Source organism: Eumetopias jubatus, unplaced genomic scaffold, assembly GCF_037043125.1.
Source record: "Eumetopias jubatus isolate StellerSeaLion01/CBP00866 unplaced genomic scaffold, mEumJub1_p1.0 scaffold_11, whole genome shotgun sequence".
Taxonomy (NCBI): Eukaryota; Metazoa; Chordata; class Mammalia; order Carnivora; family Otariidae; genus Eumetopias; species Eumetopias jubatus.
The window spans coordinates 114,319,287-114,337,070 of NW_028274817.1; the positions used below are offsets into that span (position 1 = coordinate 114,319,287).

Below are 17,784 nucleotides of genomic sequence, written 5' to 3' on the forward strand. Positions count from 1 at the left end.
GAAGCCTCCCAGCATGAGCCTCGCCAGCATCCCCCCGCCCCCAGACCACTTCTCCTTGGCTCCGTCCCCCCCACTTGAGGGAAATCTATTTTTTTAGTGTAATTGAGCTGCCTTTGAATGATATTAAAATATAAGCCCAATTTGACCTTAGGATGAGCCTTCTTAACACTTCTTTTTCATGTTCTCAGTTTTTTAGCTATTTTTTTTAAAAAGATTTTATTTATTTGACAGAGAGAGACAGCGAGAGAGGGAACACAAGCAGGGGGAGTGGGAGAGGGAGAAGCAGGCTTCCCGCGGAGCAGGGAGCCCGATGCGGGGCTTGATCCCAGGACCCTGGGACCATGACCTGAGCCGAAGGCAGACGCTTAACGACTGAGCCACCCAGGTGCCCCTTAGCTATTATTTTTTGAGGCTCATCCTTGAAGAAAGCTTTTATGTTTCTTTCTGGGGTCAGTGCATCTGATTCTCTTTGTCATCATTTTACAAAGATGTATACTATAGATTCAGACCCTGATTGTTGAAGATTCCACTTGTACAATAAAATCCAGAATTCTCAATGACATCTCAAAAATTTTTCTAAAGATTTTATTTATTTATTTGAGAGAGAGAGTGCACACAAGCAGGGGGAGTGGCAGGCAGAGGGAGAGGGAGAAGCAGGCTCCCTCCTGAGCAGGGAGCCCGATGCGGGGCTCGATCCCAGGACCCTGGGATCATGACCTGAGCTGAAGGCAGACGCTTAACCGACTGAGCCACCCAGGCACCCCAAGGACATCTCAAATTAAACTGAAATTTCCATCCCAAGAAACAACAGGCAAACATTTTAGGTCTGTACTTGCATATTATTCTTTTATGTCTATGCTCTTTATTATTATTTTTCCATCCTGCTCTTAAATTGACTTCTTTGGCTTAAAAAACATTAATTTAGTATTTAATATGCACTAGCCCCGTTGATAGCTGCTAGGCATATAAAGGCAAATGTGATATGACTCCTCTTCTCGGGGACTCATGGTCTTCATTTTTAATTTCATGGAAACAAACTGACAAGTTGTCCCCAGCATAACTCCTTCTTCATATAACCCTAATGTTTATATTGGCTTATTGGACACTAAGTCAGGCATCCTTCTGGGTTCGTTTTAAGTTCTGCTCAACATTTGTGTTCGTGCATGATTTAAGCTTTTGAAGAAGGACCACCAAGCTACTTTTCAGTTTTACCACATGGAAGTGGTTGAAATGTCTCCAAAGCCTTTTTGTGAGGCTCTTACTTTTCAGACTAGTGGAGCTAACAGGCTTTATTTGTTAAGTCCAGGTCATCTCCACATAAACCTGAAATAATTTATGCCTGGCTTAAAGAAATAAATTCTTTCTTTTTCTGTCTCTCTTTTTATTTCAAAAAAGAATCCTTTCCTTAAAGGCAAAGCAGACATTGCACATCTCATAAATTTGCTGTTGCTTTGATTTCAACTTTGGATAAATCTTAAAATATTGTTATAGGTGTTATTTTCTTTGTTGTGTGGGGAAATAATTAACTTAGGTGTATTCTAGTAATAATACTGAAGGTTTCTGATCCCGGTAATACGACCTTCCAAATTGGCTGAGAGAGTACAGTACCACTGTAAGCCATGTGAGGGCAGAAGTGGATAATGTTTAAAGTTTTTTGCCTCTTTTTCAGATTGCCTGTTGATTACCAGAGTACACCTATGAAAAAAACAGATGTCCCCATATGGTTTAGTTTAAGTGCAGACCTTTTTTTTCCTAAAAATTTTTCTCATTAGATTCTGGTATATTGTAGTTGGTGAGCACTTCAGCCCCTCACCCCCTGCCAATTTCCTGATTGCATGTGATATTTCTAGGATTTTCATAATTAAGTTTGTCATTCTCCTACAGAAAGGTCACATATTTCTATCTATTCCATACCCAGGAAGCTTGAATTTTTTTTTTTTAAAGATTTTATCTATTTATTTGACAGAAAGAGACACAGCGAGAGAGGGAACACAAGCAGGGGGAGTGGGAGAGGGAGAAGCAGGCTTCCCGCGGAGCAGGGAGCCCGATGTGGGGCTCGACCCCAGGACCCCGGGATCATGACCTGAGCCGAAGGCAGACGCTTAACGACTGAGCCACCCAGGTGCCCCTGGAAGCTTGAACTTTAATTATGTTTTGTTATCTGACTTAAAATTAATGAAGAATAATTTTTTTTTCTGTACCAATGTAGTCCCGAGATTTCTTAGTTTGATTCCATTGTAATTATGGTAACAGGTACTAGAATGCTGTTACCTAGGGCCTATAATTGAATTCTGAGACCCTTCTGTCTTGGGATGAGCACTAAGCTAAACCCTGTTGGAGAGGGAAAATTTTACTTTTACCCTTCAAGGTTCTTCTGGCTGGTCTAAGAATCAAACTAACCTGAAAGAGATTAATAGGAGAAAATCAAACAAAGGTTTAATTACATATGTACAGAAAGTCCGTATAAACATGAGAGATTCCAAAGCAGCCAGGCAAAATGAGGCTTATATGATATCCTGAAGCAAGGAGAGGGGTAGAGGCCTAGAGGATACAAAGGGGAGGAAGGCCATTTGCAGAGAGGCAGAGGAGATGTTTGGAAAACGAAGACTTCCCTGTTATGCAGCTAAGTTTCTTAGGTAAAGAGGAGCCTCTGGCCATGGCTCTCTTCCTGGTATGGGATTCCTCACTTTCCAATGTAAATATAGGCAGCTGAATCTGCTGGGTTTTGGTTGCTTTTAAGTCAAAACAATCTTCATGGCAAAGTGGCATATTTCTGTGAGACCTATCCTGAACCCCTTCAACTGCAGTGCCATGTACAGGGAGCTGGGCTTGTGCCAGCAATAGGGTGGGGAGCAGGGCAGGCATGTTCCTATTCTCATGGGGCTTATCACTTCACGCAGGAAATGAGAACACACAGGAAATAATGGCACCTGGTGCTGAGTTAGTAGGAAAGGCACAGACACAGGGCTGTGATAGGGAGCGGTCGGAGGGAGGCTGGCTTTCAGAGAAAGACCTAGCTTTTCAGGCTGAAGGATAAGGAGGAGATAGATATACATAAGAAGGAGGGTAGGAGGGCTTAAGGGGTAGGAAAGAAGAGAGCGGCCCATCTGAGGACCTGCAAAGCCAGTGGGGCTGAAGTACAGGGAGTGTGTGTGGGGAGTAGGGGGGGAGTGTGTGGTGAGCAGGGGCATGAGATGACATTAGAAACATATGCAAGGGGCACCTGGGTGGCTCAGTTGGTTAAGCGACTGCCTTCGGCTCAGGTCATGATCCTGGAGTCCCGGGATCGAGTCCCGCGTCGGGCTCCCTGCTCAGCGGGGAGTCTGCTTCTCCCTCTGACCTTCCCCCCTCTCCTGCGCTCTTTCTCTCATTCTCTCTCTCGAATAAATAAATAAAATCTTAAAAAAAAAAAAAAGAAACATATGCAAGGGCCAGATCCTCAAGGAATTTAGATTTCATTTTTAGTGAAGCAGTGAGCCACTGAGGGTAGAAACACAGGAGAGATATATTCTGAGGTTTTTGTTTTTTAATATTCTGAGTTTTCATAAGGTCACTCTGCTGGTGTGTGGCAAATGATTTGATGGTAGGACAGGAGAGGGTAGAAGCTCGGAGGCCATTTAGATGAGGGGGTCAGCCAACTTTTTCTGTAAAGGGCCAGATAGTAGATATGTCTAGCCTTGCGGGTCAGAGAGTCAACTCTGCCGTTGTAGTGTGAAAGCAGCCGTAGGCAATATGTAAGTGAATGCCATAGCTCTGTGCCAATCAGTACAACTTTATATAGAAAAACAAGCAGCAGGCCATTGTCACCACCCCCTGCTTTAGATTACTGCAATCATCCTGGCCAAAGGTGGTGTTGGCGTGGGTGTCTAAGGTGGTGGCACTGGATATAGAGAGCACTGGACTGGATCAGGTGACGAAAAGGGAGGGATCAAGGATGGTTTCCAGACTGCCAGCTTGAACTAGTTAGTGGGAAGAGATGCTTTTGCTAAGATGAGGGGCTACTCAGAGAAATGGGCCCAGGGAGAGTTCGGTTTGGGCCGTGCGAAGTTTGAGTAATTGTTGAGTCATCCAGGATGTCAAGGACATGTTGGCTCCAAAATCCAGTTGTGCTGGGAAGACAGGCTGGGGCTTGTAGTAGATTTTGGACCTACTTAGGTAGCTGAAGCCAAAGAATATTTTTTTAAGTTTTATTTATTTTATTTTTTTTTTAAAGATTTTATTTATTTGACAGAGAGAGACACAGCAAGAGAGGGAACACAAGCAGGGGGAGTGGGAGAGGGAGAAGTGGGCTTTCCGCCGAGCAGGGAGCCCAATGCGGGGCTCTATCCCAGGACCCTGGGATCATGACCTGAGCCGGAGGCAGACACTTAACGACTGAGCCACCCAGGTGCCCCTCAAGTCAGTGTTTTACTTGGTAAACATGTCTGAGACCGTGCATCCCTGGCTGCTAAGCACCATGACGGGACAGGGCTAGAAAGGTAACAGCTTTATTTTGAGCAGGGGGCAAAGACAAGGCAGCACTTTACAGCTACATTGTAACTAGATCCTGCATTAAGTTTTATTTATTTAAATACTGTCTACACCCAAAGTGGGGCTTGAACCCATGACCCCAACATCAAGAGTCTCACACTTTTCTGACCGAGCCAGCCGGGTGCCCCAAGTTTTATTCTTGATTATTGTTCTTTATCTCTGCCTAATTTTCCTAGATAAATTCTGAGCTCCTTAGGAGCACTGTTGTCTTAAATTCTTCTCAGCACCTCATTTATAGTGTTGAGCATGCGGTAGATCCTCAAATGCTAGAGAATTAATTTTAAAATCCATGTGATAGCCTTTAAGTATTTAGATATAGTGAGGATGAGTAGGTTAAGGCTAATTTTATCCTAAAGTAAATGCTTACTTTAAAATGCCTTACTTGTTGGAAGCACACTGTAAATTAACATTTATCAAAGGATTATGCTGTCAGGAATATTATAGGGGCTTTCGGTAGGACTCGTTTCAGAAAGCCAGCATGTTTTAATAGTAGTTAATTCTAGTAATACCACCATTGCAAAGAGACTGTTGAGAAGAATGCAGGAGTGTGTGTGTGTGTGTGTGTGTGTGTGTGTGTGTGTGTGTCTGTGTGTGTACATGGAGATGGGGAGAGAGAGAGAAAGAAGAGAGAGTGAGAGAGCACTATTGCTCACCAGGCAGAGCCAGGTGGCTCCCACCTTTCTCATATAGTCACTGGATTTGTGTTCTACCTTCCAAGTGGACCACTGGTGGAAACTACCTGATCTCACTCCTCAGTGGCCTATACTCCGGATCTTTTTGTCTGCTTATGAATTCCCTTCTATTAAAGCCTTCCTTTTGGGGCGCCTGGGTGGCTCAGTCAGTTAAGCGTCTGCCTTCGGCTCAGGTCATGATCCCGGGGTCTTGGGATGGAGCCCCGCATCAGGCTCCCTGCTCAGCGGGGAGCCTGCTTCTCCCTCTCCCACTCCCCCTGCTTGTGCTCTCTTACTCTCTGTCAAATAAATAAAATCTTAAAAAAAATAAAGATTGATTTATTTTGGGGGGCAGTGGCAGAGGGAGAGGGAGAGAGAATCTCAAGCAGACTCCCCGCTGAGCATGGAGACTGATGTGGGGCTCGATCCCACGACCCTGAGATCATGACTTGAGACAAAACCAGGAGTCGGACGCTTAACGGACTGAGCCACCCAGGCGCCCCTAGGCACCCCTTAAAGCCCTCCTTGACCTCTGTTTCTTTTCCCTTCTTGATGTTCCGCTTATTCCCTTACCTGCTTACCTGGCTACATTATCCTGCATCCTTTCTTCTTGGAATCCTTTCTAGCCTCCCATCTCTCTCTCCTTTGCTTCCTGCCATTCTTAAATGTACAGTGCTTTTCTGTTTCATGTCGAACAGCTTAGGAGGTTTAATGTATCTATCCTAAATTTCACCTGCTTTAAGTATACAATTCCATGATTTTTAGTATATTTATAAACTTCTGTTCTTGTGCTCTGTTTCTTAATAATGTTTCTATTAGTCTGTATACTGTGGAAGGTCACTTGTGTCTTTTTTTTTCCGTTCCCAGTTGGGTGGTACCATTGGAGACATTGAAGGGATGCCATTTGTGGAAGCATTCAGACAATTCCAGTTTAAAGCAAAAAAAGAGAATTTCTGTAATATCCATGTTAGCCTTGTGCCACAGGTGAGCTTTCCAGATAAGTATGTAGACAGCAACTTCTATAAATCTTCCTGTGATATTCTGTTTATTCCACATTTTTTAAAAAGGAGATAGAAGTTTATTGAATACACTGCAAGGGCGCAGCAGACAGGACAGCAGAGGAGAGACTGTCTGCCTGTTTTTTTCCACATTTTAAACTAGGGAGCCCTTCATTATCCGGAAGAGCTAAATATCCAATATACTGACAGTGACCCATTTCTTTTCAGCCCAGTGCTACCGGAGAACAAAAAACCAAGCCCACACAGAACAGTGTCCGTGCGCTGAGGGGGTTAGGCCTGTCTCCTGATCTGGTGAGTTACGGAGAATGGGTAAATTTCTTGGAATAGGACCTCCATTTCTTGATCTATAACATCATCTAAGTCTTTTCTATCTCTCAAGTGGTTCCTATGACATTGAGCTCTTTGTATCCGGGGGCCAGGGAAGGCTTATTCCCATATCCTCAAGGGCAACTTCATACATTTCTAAACTGACCATCTGTTCTCCTCCAGGTCCTCATGTGATTGGCCACATTGACAGCTGGGCAAGTGCAATGTCCTATCACTTTTTTGGTCCCTGGGTCTTTTAGTGTGAGGTGGGACCTTGGGGATTTTCCTGATACCCACTAGGGTGGGCTGTCACTGCTCTTATTTATAACAGGTAATCCAGTTATCACTAACAGTCTAGATCAGAGGTTGGCAGATAAGGGCCTGCAGGCCTGCTGCCTATAAATAAAGTTTTATTAGAACATGGTACCGTCTATTGCTTACATTTGTCCACAGTTGCCTTTGTACTGCAGTGATACAATTGAGTAATTGAGCTTCCTGACTTGCAAAACCTACAATGTTTACTGTTTGGCCCTTTAGAGAAAAAGCGTGCCAAGCCTCTAAAGAGGGAACATTTGTGAGCCTTCACTCTTGTTTATTTGAGATGCCTTGACATTTTGAGCTCTTACTGGTAGATTTGTGTTGAGTTTGATTATACTTGCTTATATTAGCACTCAGGTGTTTCTAATAGTCCAGTGGCATGCCCAGAATGAACAGGTACCTAGTTGGTCAAGTCTCTGGTTGTAAGAAGAAATTAATATAGCCTCCTCCTGAAAATGAATGGTGGCATGAATAGCCGGATTCCTGCTTGCTGACCTGTGCACACCTGACTTTGACAGATTGTCTGCCGAAGTTCAACGCCCATCGAAATGGCTGTGAAGGAAAAGATTTCTATGTTTTGTCACGTGAAACCCGAACAGGTGAGTGCTGCTCTTTAGCTTTTAGTGCTTTGCGGGCAGGCACTTCTACGGATGCTGATGTTTGGCCTCTCTTAAATTACTGTATCACTTTTCATGGCATTTATGAAAGCTTTGGGAGATTCATATCCAGCCAGCCACGGCTTCCTTGCCTTGACGTGAACAATCTGAGACTCCTGATTCCTTAGGTAGATCACATATTTCTTTGCATCATCATTCCTTAAGTCACAGGGACAAAACTTAACAGTCGAACCTGCAGGGACAAACCTGTTTGTCTTGTCTTTCCAGGACACTGACTGCTTTCACTGCGATTTCTCCTTTGTACACGTTACAGCGTAACTTTGCCCAGACCCCATTCACACCATTGCTGCTGAGTGTATCAGTGGCCTCAGTTCAGTTCCTTGCTAAAGAAACTGTACTGTGATTTGGGCTCAAGTCCTCTGTACTGCAGGACTTTCCACCTGGGTATCTGAGAGCTTTTTCCTTTTTCTTTCATTCTGTTATCTGTCTCTTGTTTGTCCTAAGGCTTAGGTGTAAGGGATTGGAGTTGGCTGGAGTTGAAGAGGTGATATGAATGGTGCTCAGGAAAAGGGTGAAGTTTAGCAGAAACCCTTTGTTTTCTTCAGATTAGCCCTGGGTTCTTTGAAGCCTAAAAACCATCTCCTCGGATTTCTGTATCTCGGGAGGCAGCCTAGCACACAGCCTCCCACCTGATACGTTTTTCAGAGTTGGGTTACTGAGGGCTCTGAGAAGGGAAGAGTGCACATTTCCGACCATACAGAGCCTGTTTTCAATAGAACTATAGATTCTGAAGGATGTTCTATCCCAGCAGTCCACAGGCTAGCTTATTAGCTATTTTTCAGCATATCGTTTTTTCTGATGTGAGTTAACGCTCCCGTTTCTTGGTTCCTGGTGAACTGGCATTTAAAGATCCTCTCCTCTCATTTCCTGAGGAAGGGATGGAGGGTCAGAGGCATCTCTATGGATGTGGTCATTACCATGACACTTGAAAAAAATCTCTCTCTGGCCTGGAGGATAAATGAGTAAATAGTTCCGCATTCCACATCTTCCACTGTGGGAGTTTGGGCTGCCCAGAGATTTAGTTTTAATTAGTAGTTGGGCTGGAGCTCATATAGGTGACATCTTGGCACTTTGAATTGCTTTGGTGAATGAACAAGTGAGGCATAATAGTCATAGGTGTCAAGTTGGTGATGTCCAAACAGCTTAAGAACCTTTGAGTGGATTTGGCTATGGATTTGGGAAGACTGAACGCATAGAGTTAGCAGAACATTTCTTGGCATTGATTTAGAATGTGGCAGATCCTTAAATGCCTGCCGGTAGTCCCTTGGATGTACTTGACAGGGTGGTGAAAGCTCGTTAGAGTAAGTGTGAAAAACAACCATACCACCTGGCATTTAAAGGAGCCGTTCTCCTCTAACAGGTGTAATAATTAATTTGACTGGGTTCAGTGTGTGCTTGAAATTTTTCCACAAGAAGGGAGGAGACGAAAACACTCCAGCAGCAGCAACAGCAACAAATGAATACACACACACACACACACACACACACACACGAACCACACACCCATATTTAGAAGACACAGTGTACATATTCAATGTAGCCTGGACTTAGGTGATGCCTTGGGCCATGTGTCTTGGATATGGACACATAGACCATCCATGTTTCAACACCAATTCTCTGACACCAGCTGGGGTCCTGTAATTCAACTCTGACACTAACTACCTGGAATGAGCGTCAGATCCTGCAAATTTGAGGGCTGAGTTCTTTACAAGACTGCCCCCCACTTCAGTCACCAGCCACAAGTTTCCAGTGTCCCTGAGCCACTTATACTTCTGTCTGGCTGACTACAAATTTGGGGCTTCCCATAACCCCTTCAGGTTTGATAATTCTCTAGAATGACTCATGGAACTCAGGAAAATGTTATACTTACTATCACCATTTTATCATAAAGAGTGCAAATGAACAGCCAGATAAAGAGATACATAGGGCAAGGCCTGGGAGGATCCCAAGCTCAGGAGCTTTTGTCCCCATGGAGTCAGGTGTTGCCACCCTCCTAGTACATTTGTAGATTTACCAACCAGAATACTCCCCTGAGGCTTGGTGTCTAGAGATTTTTTTTAATGGGAGTTTCATTATATAGGGATGATTGAGTCAACCATTGGTCACTTAATTGAACTCATTCTCCAGCCCCCTTATTATCCTTGGAGGTCAGGTGGCTGAAAGTTCCAGTATAACTTCGTGGGTTTTCTAGTGACCAACTCCCGTCCTGAGGCCATCTAGGGGCCACCATAAGTCACCTCATAAGCATAATAAAGATACTCCTGTCACTCAGGAATTTCCAAAGGTTTTTGAAGCTTTGTACCAGGAATTGAGAACAAAGACCAGATATATATATATATGTATAATTATTCTACCATGGTATCCATGTTTCCAGAATTGGAATAATGAGTTCAAAGAGTTTTATAATTAGATCAAAGTAAGCTTGTGTTAATTCTGCCTCTTGTTTGGGTCACCGGGCTCTTGCTTTTCTTCAATCAGTATAAATGAACTGCCATATCTCTCGAATTTTGGCTCATTCTTGAGCTCATTCTTGTGACATATTTGAGGTGTTCCATTTAAATATGGTGTTTTATCATCATTAATCAGGTCATATGTATCCATGATGTTTCATCCACATACCGAGTGCCTGTGCTTCTGGAGGAACAAGGCATTGTTAAATATTTTAAAGAGAGGTTGGATCTGCCCATTGGTGATTCTGCAAGTAATTTGCTTTTCAAGTGGAGAAATATGGCTGACAGGTACGTGAAAGGAATTACTAATGTAATCTTTAATAATTCTTGGGTTTGGGGGTAGGATTGAGACATACCTTGAAGTATACCTATGTCACATTGACTTTCTGTATGTATATATTTTGGTCTGGATTTATCTGAAGCTTTAATACATTGGTCGAGTGTTTTGCTGTATTCTTTGAAGATTTCTGGAGCTTTTGATTTTGTTCTACTTAAATGAAAATGAGTTGAAGGAATTTGGATTCTGGAATGATTTTTTTTTTTAAATTCTGGAAGCATTTTGATTGATTGATTGATTTCTCAGTTTCCGAACATTTTAAACTTGCTTAAATGTCAGATTTTTGCTGTTTGTTTTGCTTGTTTTTTTTTAAGCTTATTTATTTTTTAGTAGTCTCTACACCCAATGTGGGGCTCAGACTCAACGACCCTGCGATCAAGAGTCGCATGCTCTTCCAACTGAGCCAGCCAGGAGCCCCTGTTTTGCTTGTCTTTAAAGACTTGGCTAGGGGCGCCTGGGTAGCTAAGTCTTAAGCATCTGCCTTCGGCGTAAGTCATGATTCCCTGGGATCGAGCCCCGCGTCGGGCTCCCTGCTCGGCATGAAGCTTGCTTCTCCTTCTCCCACTCCCCCTGCTTGTGTTCCTTCTCTCGCTGTGTCTCTGTCAAATAAATAAATAAAATCTTTAAAAAAAAAAAAAACGACGACTAACATTTCCTAAAGAAAATCCCCTTTGAATGAGAGGTTCAGGCTCTATCATTATTGCTCCATCCTGCGGTTATTAACTGGCAGCATTGTTATTAAAACCTCAGACAGGTTCTAGCTTTAAGACCACGATATTAATTTCAGCGAGGCTTGTCTCATTTGAAGTCATATGGAAATTAAATTCCTGTCACCTATTTTCTTTTACTACATTTAGTAAAAGAAAGGCATCACTCCATAAAGTCCTGACTGCCTGGCTTTTCACGCAGCTTAGGTAAGAGGCAGTGGTTACCAATGTCGGCTCTGGTGTTGCTAAGGAGTAGATCTTATTGTGGTGATCTTTTCGTGATACATACAAACATTGAATCATTATGTTGTATCCCTGAAACTAATACAATGTTATTTGTCACTTGTATTTCAATTAAAAAAAAAAGTAAGCTCTGGTATCAGGTGCTCTGGACTGAGATCCCAGCTTCTCCTCTCACTAGCTGTGTGAGTTTGGGTGGATTACTTAACCTCTCTGGACTTGTTCTCCCATCCATATGTAACAGGGAGATACTAGTACCCACATTGTGATAATTATGAGAGAAAACACTTAAGACCTTAATCTCACATTGGGCGCTGAGTATTGGTTACTGAGGTTGGTAACAATAATTAAAATGGTTTGAAGATGACAAAGTCACTGACCTTGGTAGATGATCAGTAGATTGATCACTTATAAGTCTGTCACTTAAAAATTTAAAAAGTGTCTTAGAATTTCTGGGACAAGTAAAATCAGGAACAAAGTGCAGTTTCTGAACTTAGGTACTTTCTTGCATGATGATACAGTTAAGCCCCTGCCCTCCAGAATGCTTAAGGAATCAGTCGCTTTGGGGGAACTTTCTGAGTAGCTTGGGGCTGATCCTCTTTAAACACTAGAAATTTTAATATATAACTCCTTTTACTGGAAATAGCTCTAAATTATACTCTGAGCTGCTGTGCTTTTAAAAGCCAGTGTTTGTTTGTCTGTTTTTTAAGATTTTATTTATTTATTTGAGAGAGTGAGTGAGCGAGCCAGAGAGAGAGCATAGAGGTAGAGTGGGAGGGAGAAGCACACTCCCTGCTGAGCGGAGAGCCCGACGCAGGGCTTGGTCCCAGGACCCCGGGATCATGACCCGAGCCGAAGGCAGACGCTTAACCGACTGAGCCACCCAGGCGCCCCCAGTGTTTGGTCTTCATGTTAGTTTCCTTGGCCGCTGTAACAAATGACTGCAAACTGAGTGGCAGAAAATATCAGAAATGTACTCTCTTGCAGTTGTGGAGGTCAGAAGTTCAAAATCAAGGCATCAGCAGGATTGGTTTCTTCCAGAGTCTCTGAGGGAGAGACCATTCCAGCTTCCGGGGCTGCCGGCAATCCTTGGTATCCTCAGTTTCTGCCTCTGTCATTGCATGGCCTTCTCTGTGTCTCTCCTCTTCTCTTCTTTTCTCTCTCTCTCTTTTTTTTCCTCCTCTTCTCTTTTTGTATAAGGATGCTTGTCTTTGGATTTAGGACCCATCCTAATACAGGATGACCTCATCTCGAGATCCTTAATTGTATCTGCAAAGACCCTTCTTCCAGATATGGTCACATCCACAGGTTCTGGGGGACATAGGTTTTTGGGGGCCACCATTCAGCTCACCACAGTCTTCAAGCAAAAGGGATATTGAGCATTGGTCCCTCGTGGTGATGTTGGTTTATTGGTAATGACGGTATGTACTGTCCCCTCAGTACAGCCTGTAGAGAGATGCAAGAAGGCAAGCAGAGGGAGAGAGAGAGAGAGGGAGAATCTCCAGCAGACTCCCTGCTGAGCAAGGAGCCAGATGTGGGGCTTGATCTCACAACCCTGAGATCATGACCTGAGCCGAAATCAAGAGCCTGACGCTTAACCAGGGTAGCCTTGCTCATGGAGATCCAGTGCTGTTCAGAGGCCAGGGGTCCCTGGTTGAACGGGATGACAGAGGTTGCCTGGGACCCCAGGCCAAAGTGGAGACGGCTCGCCTCCCTGGGGACCTGCGTGTGGGGTGGGCCTGCAAAGTGGCTCACAGCAGCCTCAGTGGCTGACCCCCTCAGCTGATGGCTAGGTGCAGAGCAGGTGAGAGCTCGGCTGGTCTGGACAGGGCCCCCTGAGCCTCGCCTGCAGGCCCGAGGGTGAAAAAGAGCACGAGGGGAGTGCACTCAGGATACATATCCTTCCTGGACGGCAGCCCCTTTCCCTGGGATGTGTGGCCTGTCTCCCCCGGCTGCTGAGTGACTCCTCCTCTCCCCTGGATAGATCAGACTGAGTGAGTAGGAGGAGCTGGTGGTGTTGACCCCAGTCCTTCTTCCTTCCTGGGAACAGAGTGGACATCCCTCCTTCAGTGGAGGAGTGAGAATAGGCGGGAAGGGCTCAGCCCAGGGGGTCAGCTCAGATGTGGTTGTGATCACCAGTTCTCCAGGCCCAAACCTGACATGGGAAGCATTTCCCTCTGACGTTGTATCGGAATCTTGCCTGGATACCAACTTGCTTTGTCACCTGTGTCCTTTGTGTAGGGATGGGGTGAAGTATGAGCAGCCATGCAATCTCCTGAGCGACGTAAAATTCAGTAGCGATCGAAAGGCTTAGCAGCTTTCTCTGAGGTTCTTCAGTCACCTTCGTAGAAAGTCTCCTTTCCTGTCAGTTTGAACTTCTTAGCTGCTTACGCATTTTTCGCCTCGCAGCCTGTGTGCAATCATTCTTGTCTGGCACCCTTTGCAGATGCTGGTATGAAAGAGGAGTGTTCCCACTCACGGTAACCTTTCTGTTCTAAGGTGTTTGGTGACGGGTTTGCTTTCAGGCCCTAAAACATCTTTAGCTCCAAGATGACGTTTCTACATACTTAGTACCAGACCAGACAATTCAGACAATTTTCATGTACAGGTTTCCTAACAAAGCAACAATAAACATTGTGTCTTTAGTGGTAAAATGTGATTGGGCATCTTATGTAGAATGGAATTTTCTCATAAAAATGATCCAAATGGCTTGTAATATTTTCTGTAGTTCTCTTAGTGCCATTCTTCAGGCATGCCATGAATAACCTGCCTTTGTGGGCCAGCTGGGACTGTAACCATTTTTAAGGTAGACAGTTTGATTGCATTTTCTTATATAATGTCACCTTACAAAGTTAATATTGAAGTGTTTCCTGTTGACATTCAGAATGCATTTTCTTATACAGTGTCACCTTATAAATGAATTTAAAGACAGCTCATGTTTATGAGACGGGGAGACCTTTTTTATTTTTAATGCTTTTAACTGTTTCTCTGATACACTTTCCTTGGATTTATGTCTGTGCCTGCTTATGTCAGCCAACATTGGGGTTGCTTATGATTTTGCAATCTGTCGACACACAGATTTTCATTCACTGGGGGTGGAGTGGGGATTTGAGTCAAGTACATCAGGTTCGAGGCTCATCTGCCCTTAAGGTTTTAAGAAGTGCCTTGGGATAAGAACAGTGGCTCTCATTATATTTGTGATGTTATATTACATGCATATAACCCTTAAACTTGTCTTTCATCTCAGGTATGAAAGGCTGCAGAAAACGTGCTCCATAGCCTTGGTTGGCAAATACACCAAGCTCAGGGACTGCTACGCCTCTGTGTTCAAAGCCCTGGAACATTCAGCCTTGGCCATCAACCACAAATTGAATCTGATGGTGAGCCCCTGCTGGTCTTCCGCATATTTCAGTCACTCACTGCGGTATCTCCTGTTGTGTTGAAGGGTCCCCAAGACTTCCGCCAGGATTGATGTCACCAGGAGGACTCACAGTACTCCGCATATTGCCTGCCTTGTGGCTAAGATTTAATACAGTGAGAGGATACAAAGCAAAGTCAGCAAAGGGAAAAAGTGTATGGGATGAAGTCTGGGGGACCTTATATATATAGCTTGAGTATATTCTTTGTCTTTGTTAGATATAGAAGTAGTACATGCTCAGTGTAGGAAATTTACACAAAGCATCGTGTAAGATGCAGAAAGCCAAAGATCCCTCCTCCCTGAAATCCTACTTCTCTGCTATACCTGTCGCTCCCAGTTTGATGCGTATCTTTCTAGACATACGTATATATGTTATGTTTAATGATATTCTATATAGGTATGCCATGGTTTAAGCCAGACTTATTATCTTGATTTAAATGTTGAAGTATTTATATAATGAGCAAAAGGATACATGTATGCATCTAAGAAATTTAGTAACTTCCAACTTAGGACCTATCTGAATTTTCTTTCACCTTTTCTAGCCTCCTCCCGTCCTAATTGCTTTTTTAAAAAAGATTTATTTTTGAGAGCTAGAGAGCACGAGGGAAGGGGCAGGGTGGGGGGAATCTCCAGCAGACTCCCTGCTGAGCAAGGAGCCAAATGCGGGGCTTGACTTCACAACCGTGAGATCATGACCTGAGCCAAAATCAAGAGCCTGACGCTTAACCAGCTGAGCCACCCAGGCGCCCCTGTAATCACTTTTTATTTGTGCCTTTCCAAGGAACACTTCACTTCCTGCTCTTCCTGCTCCTCCAAGTCCCCCAGCCCCTTGTAGAGAAAAGAAAAGAGGAATAGAAAAATTGTTAGATTACCAATTTCATAAAGCCTTAAAAGTCTGTATGTTAAGATGTATTCAGATAATAATTTTTACAAAATAAACACTAAAATAATACAGGTCAATAGGAACTGTTATGTACATAGGAGTCGTCATATATGATTTTTCAGTTGACAGAATTTGTTGACATTTGCTTCCACGAAGTACTATTTGAACATGGTCTCATCATATTCTTTTTAGACCACTTTGCTCCTGTGTTTACCTCGCCTGGCTTACTGCAGCAGCTTCCTGACTGGTTTGCTGTCTTCCCTCCATTTTCCACCTCATAGCACCGTGATCCTTCTAAAATCTTTCTCTGTTCTCTCTGTTCCTTAAGACCTTCCAGTGGCTTCAAGTGTAAACTTCTCCTCTCCTTTGGTGGAGTCTGCTTTGAGGGCCCCCGAGTGACCACCCCTTTGTCTCTTTCCTCTGAGGTTTCATACAAGCTGTTCCTTTGCTCCCCTCCTCCCTGTGTCTCCCACACGCCTTCCCGCCAGCCTCCCAACATGCACACACAGGCTCATCCTCGAGGGGCTGAGCTGCTCGGACATTACCTCCCTAGAGACCTTCCCCGATGGTGCTTCTTCCCATCTTTCCTGCCATGTCAAGGTCTAGATTAAGTGTGGCTCCTACTTATTTCCACAGCATTCTCTTTGCCCATCATAGCCACTACCGTGCTATGGTGTGTGTGCCTGTGTATTTGGTTCTGTAGTCTTCCTGGAAGATAAGAGCCCCAAGCCCGAGATTGTGCTTTTCTATCCTAAGTGACCAGTGCAGTGTTTGCAAAATGAGTAGTTATTGAATAGTTGGGTCAGAGTGTTAGATGCCTCGAGTATTTTTGAGTATCTACTTTTCTTAAATGTTCTTTTAATCTATTGGATATTTTTTTTAGTACATAGACTCCATTGATCTGGAGCAGACCACCGAAACTGAGGACCCTGTGAAATTCCATGAAGCTTGGCAGAAGCTGTGCAAAGCTGAGTGAGTGCCGAGGACTGTCCATGGCAATTAGGAGAATGCCATTGTGCTTTTCCCATAACGATTTGATTGACCCCAATTCCTAATTTTTGTGCATTTTTGAAAGGTAGTCTACCGTAGTCATGGTCATTAAGGGTGGACATGCTGCGTCCTCACCTCATTTACTTTGATACGTGCCACATTCATGTTCATGGCATGTGCAGTGGAAATGGGTTTTATTTCAGGGGACTATGGGGATCCTGTACGGGGAGAAAGTGGGTTGATTCTGCTGAAAGATAGAGAAATAGATCTTACAGATGCACAATTAAAGTACAAGGATGCAACACTTCCTTCTTGGTTATATTTTCTTTTTTACATCATTTGAGTCTAGGTTTTATTTTATAAGTAGTCAACAGAACTTTGGGGGGCAACACCATGTTGTGAGGGTAGAATGACCCTCCCAGTTAGTTCTTGAAGTCTTGTCTTTTTCAATGAGTGTTTGCCTAAAATGTCTCTAAAGTGTCTCCTAGCCAGGAGACTTTCATGTGCCACTATTTAATTAGCAATTGAAATCTTAGGCTGATTTTACCAGTTTACCTCTTTCTGATTATGCAAGAGATCTTAACGTTTTTCTAATAGTGCTTTTAAAAGAACCTTAACCTTTTTTTATTCAGATACTTCAGTGGCATTTGTAATCGAATTGAGTTTCTCAGTCACTATGCTCACATACCACAAAGACCTATCGGAAAATATATATATCGAAGTCAGTTGTGAAAAAGTATTGTCTCTTCTTCATAACATTGGGAGGATTTCAGGAAGAAAGTTCAGGATGTGAAATCATGTGGTCAATTCTGAAAATAGACCTCAAGCATATTCTCTAGCAAGCATGCCAAGTGTTGGGCTTGGGGTCAGTAAGCCTGACTGGCTGAAAATAAGAGTTGTTTTTTTTTAAGATTTTATTTATTTGAGAGAGAGACAGAGCATGAGGGGGGGAAGGGCCGGAGGGAGTAGCAGACTCCCTGCTGAGCTGGGAGCCCGACGTGGGACTCGATCCCGGGACTCCAGAATCACAGCCTGAGCTGAAGACAGCCGCCTAACCAACTGAACCACCCAGGCGCCCTGAAAATAAGAGTTTTAAAAAGAAAAACGATGTCAAATTCACCCTCGTCTTGTGTTGATTGCAGTGGTGTTCTTGTGCCGGGAGGCTTCGGAATCCGAGGAACGTTGGGAAAACTCCAGGCCATTTCTTGGGCACGGGCAAAGAAGATCCCTTTCCTGGG

The 17,784-nt window shown here is 43.8% G+C and overlaps 1 protein-coding gene and 1 non-coding gene across 6 annotated transcripts in view; one reads left to right on the plus strand and one right to left on the minus strand.

Moving 5' to 3' along the window:
- Nucleotides 1-17,784, plus strand: part of CTPS2 (CTP synthase 2) — a 100,826-nt gene that overhangs the window by 18,125 nt on the left and 64,917 nt on the right. For all 5 annotated transcript variants that reach the window (XM_028092576.2, XM_088028859.1, XM_028092577.2 and 2 more), the window contains exons 5-11: nucleotides 6,069-6,185; nucleotides 6,428-6,511; nucleotides 7,363-7,443; nucleotides 10,108-10,259; nucleotides 14,503-14,635; nucleotides 16,440-16,528; nucleotides 17,689-17,783. In XM_028092576.2, coding sequence (XP_027948377.1) covers nucleotides 6,069-6,185; nucleotides 6,428-6,511; nucleotides 7,363-7,443; nucleotides 10,108-10,259; nucleotides 14,503-14,635; nucleotides 16,440-16,528; nucleotides 17,689-17,783 — 751 coding nt within the window. The remainder of the gene's footprint in view (nucleotides 1-6,068; nucleotides 6,186-6,427; nucleotides 6,512-7,362; nucleotides 7,444-10,107; nucleotides 10,260-14,502; nucleotides 14,636-16,439; nucleotides 16,529-17,688; nucleotide 17,784) is intronic.
- On the minus strand, nucleotides 4,421-4,552 carry LOC114200458 (small nucleolar RNA SNORA63). Its single transcript, XR_003607463.1, has one exon. It is a non-coding gene; the product is annotated as a small nucleolar RNA SNORA63 (small nucleolar RNA).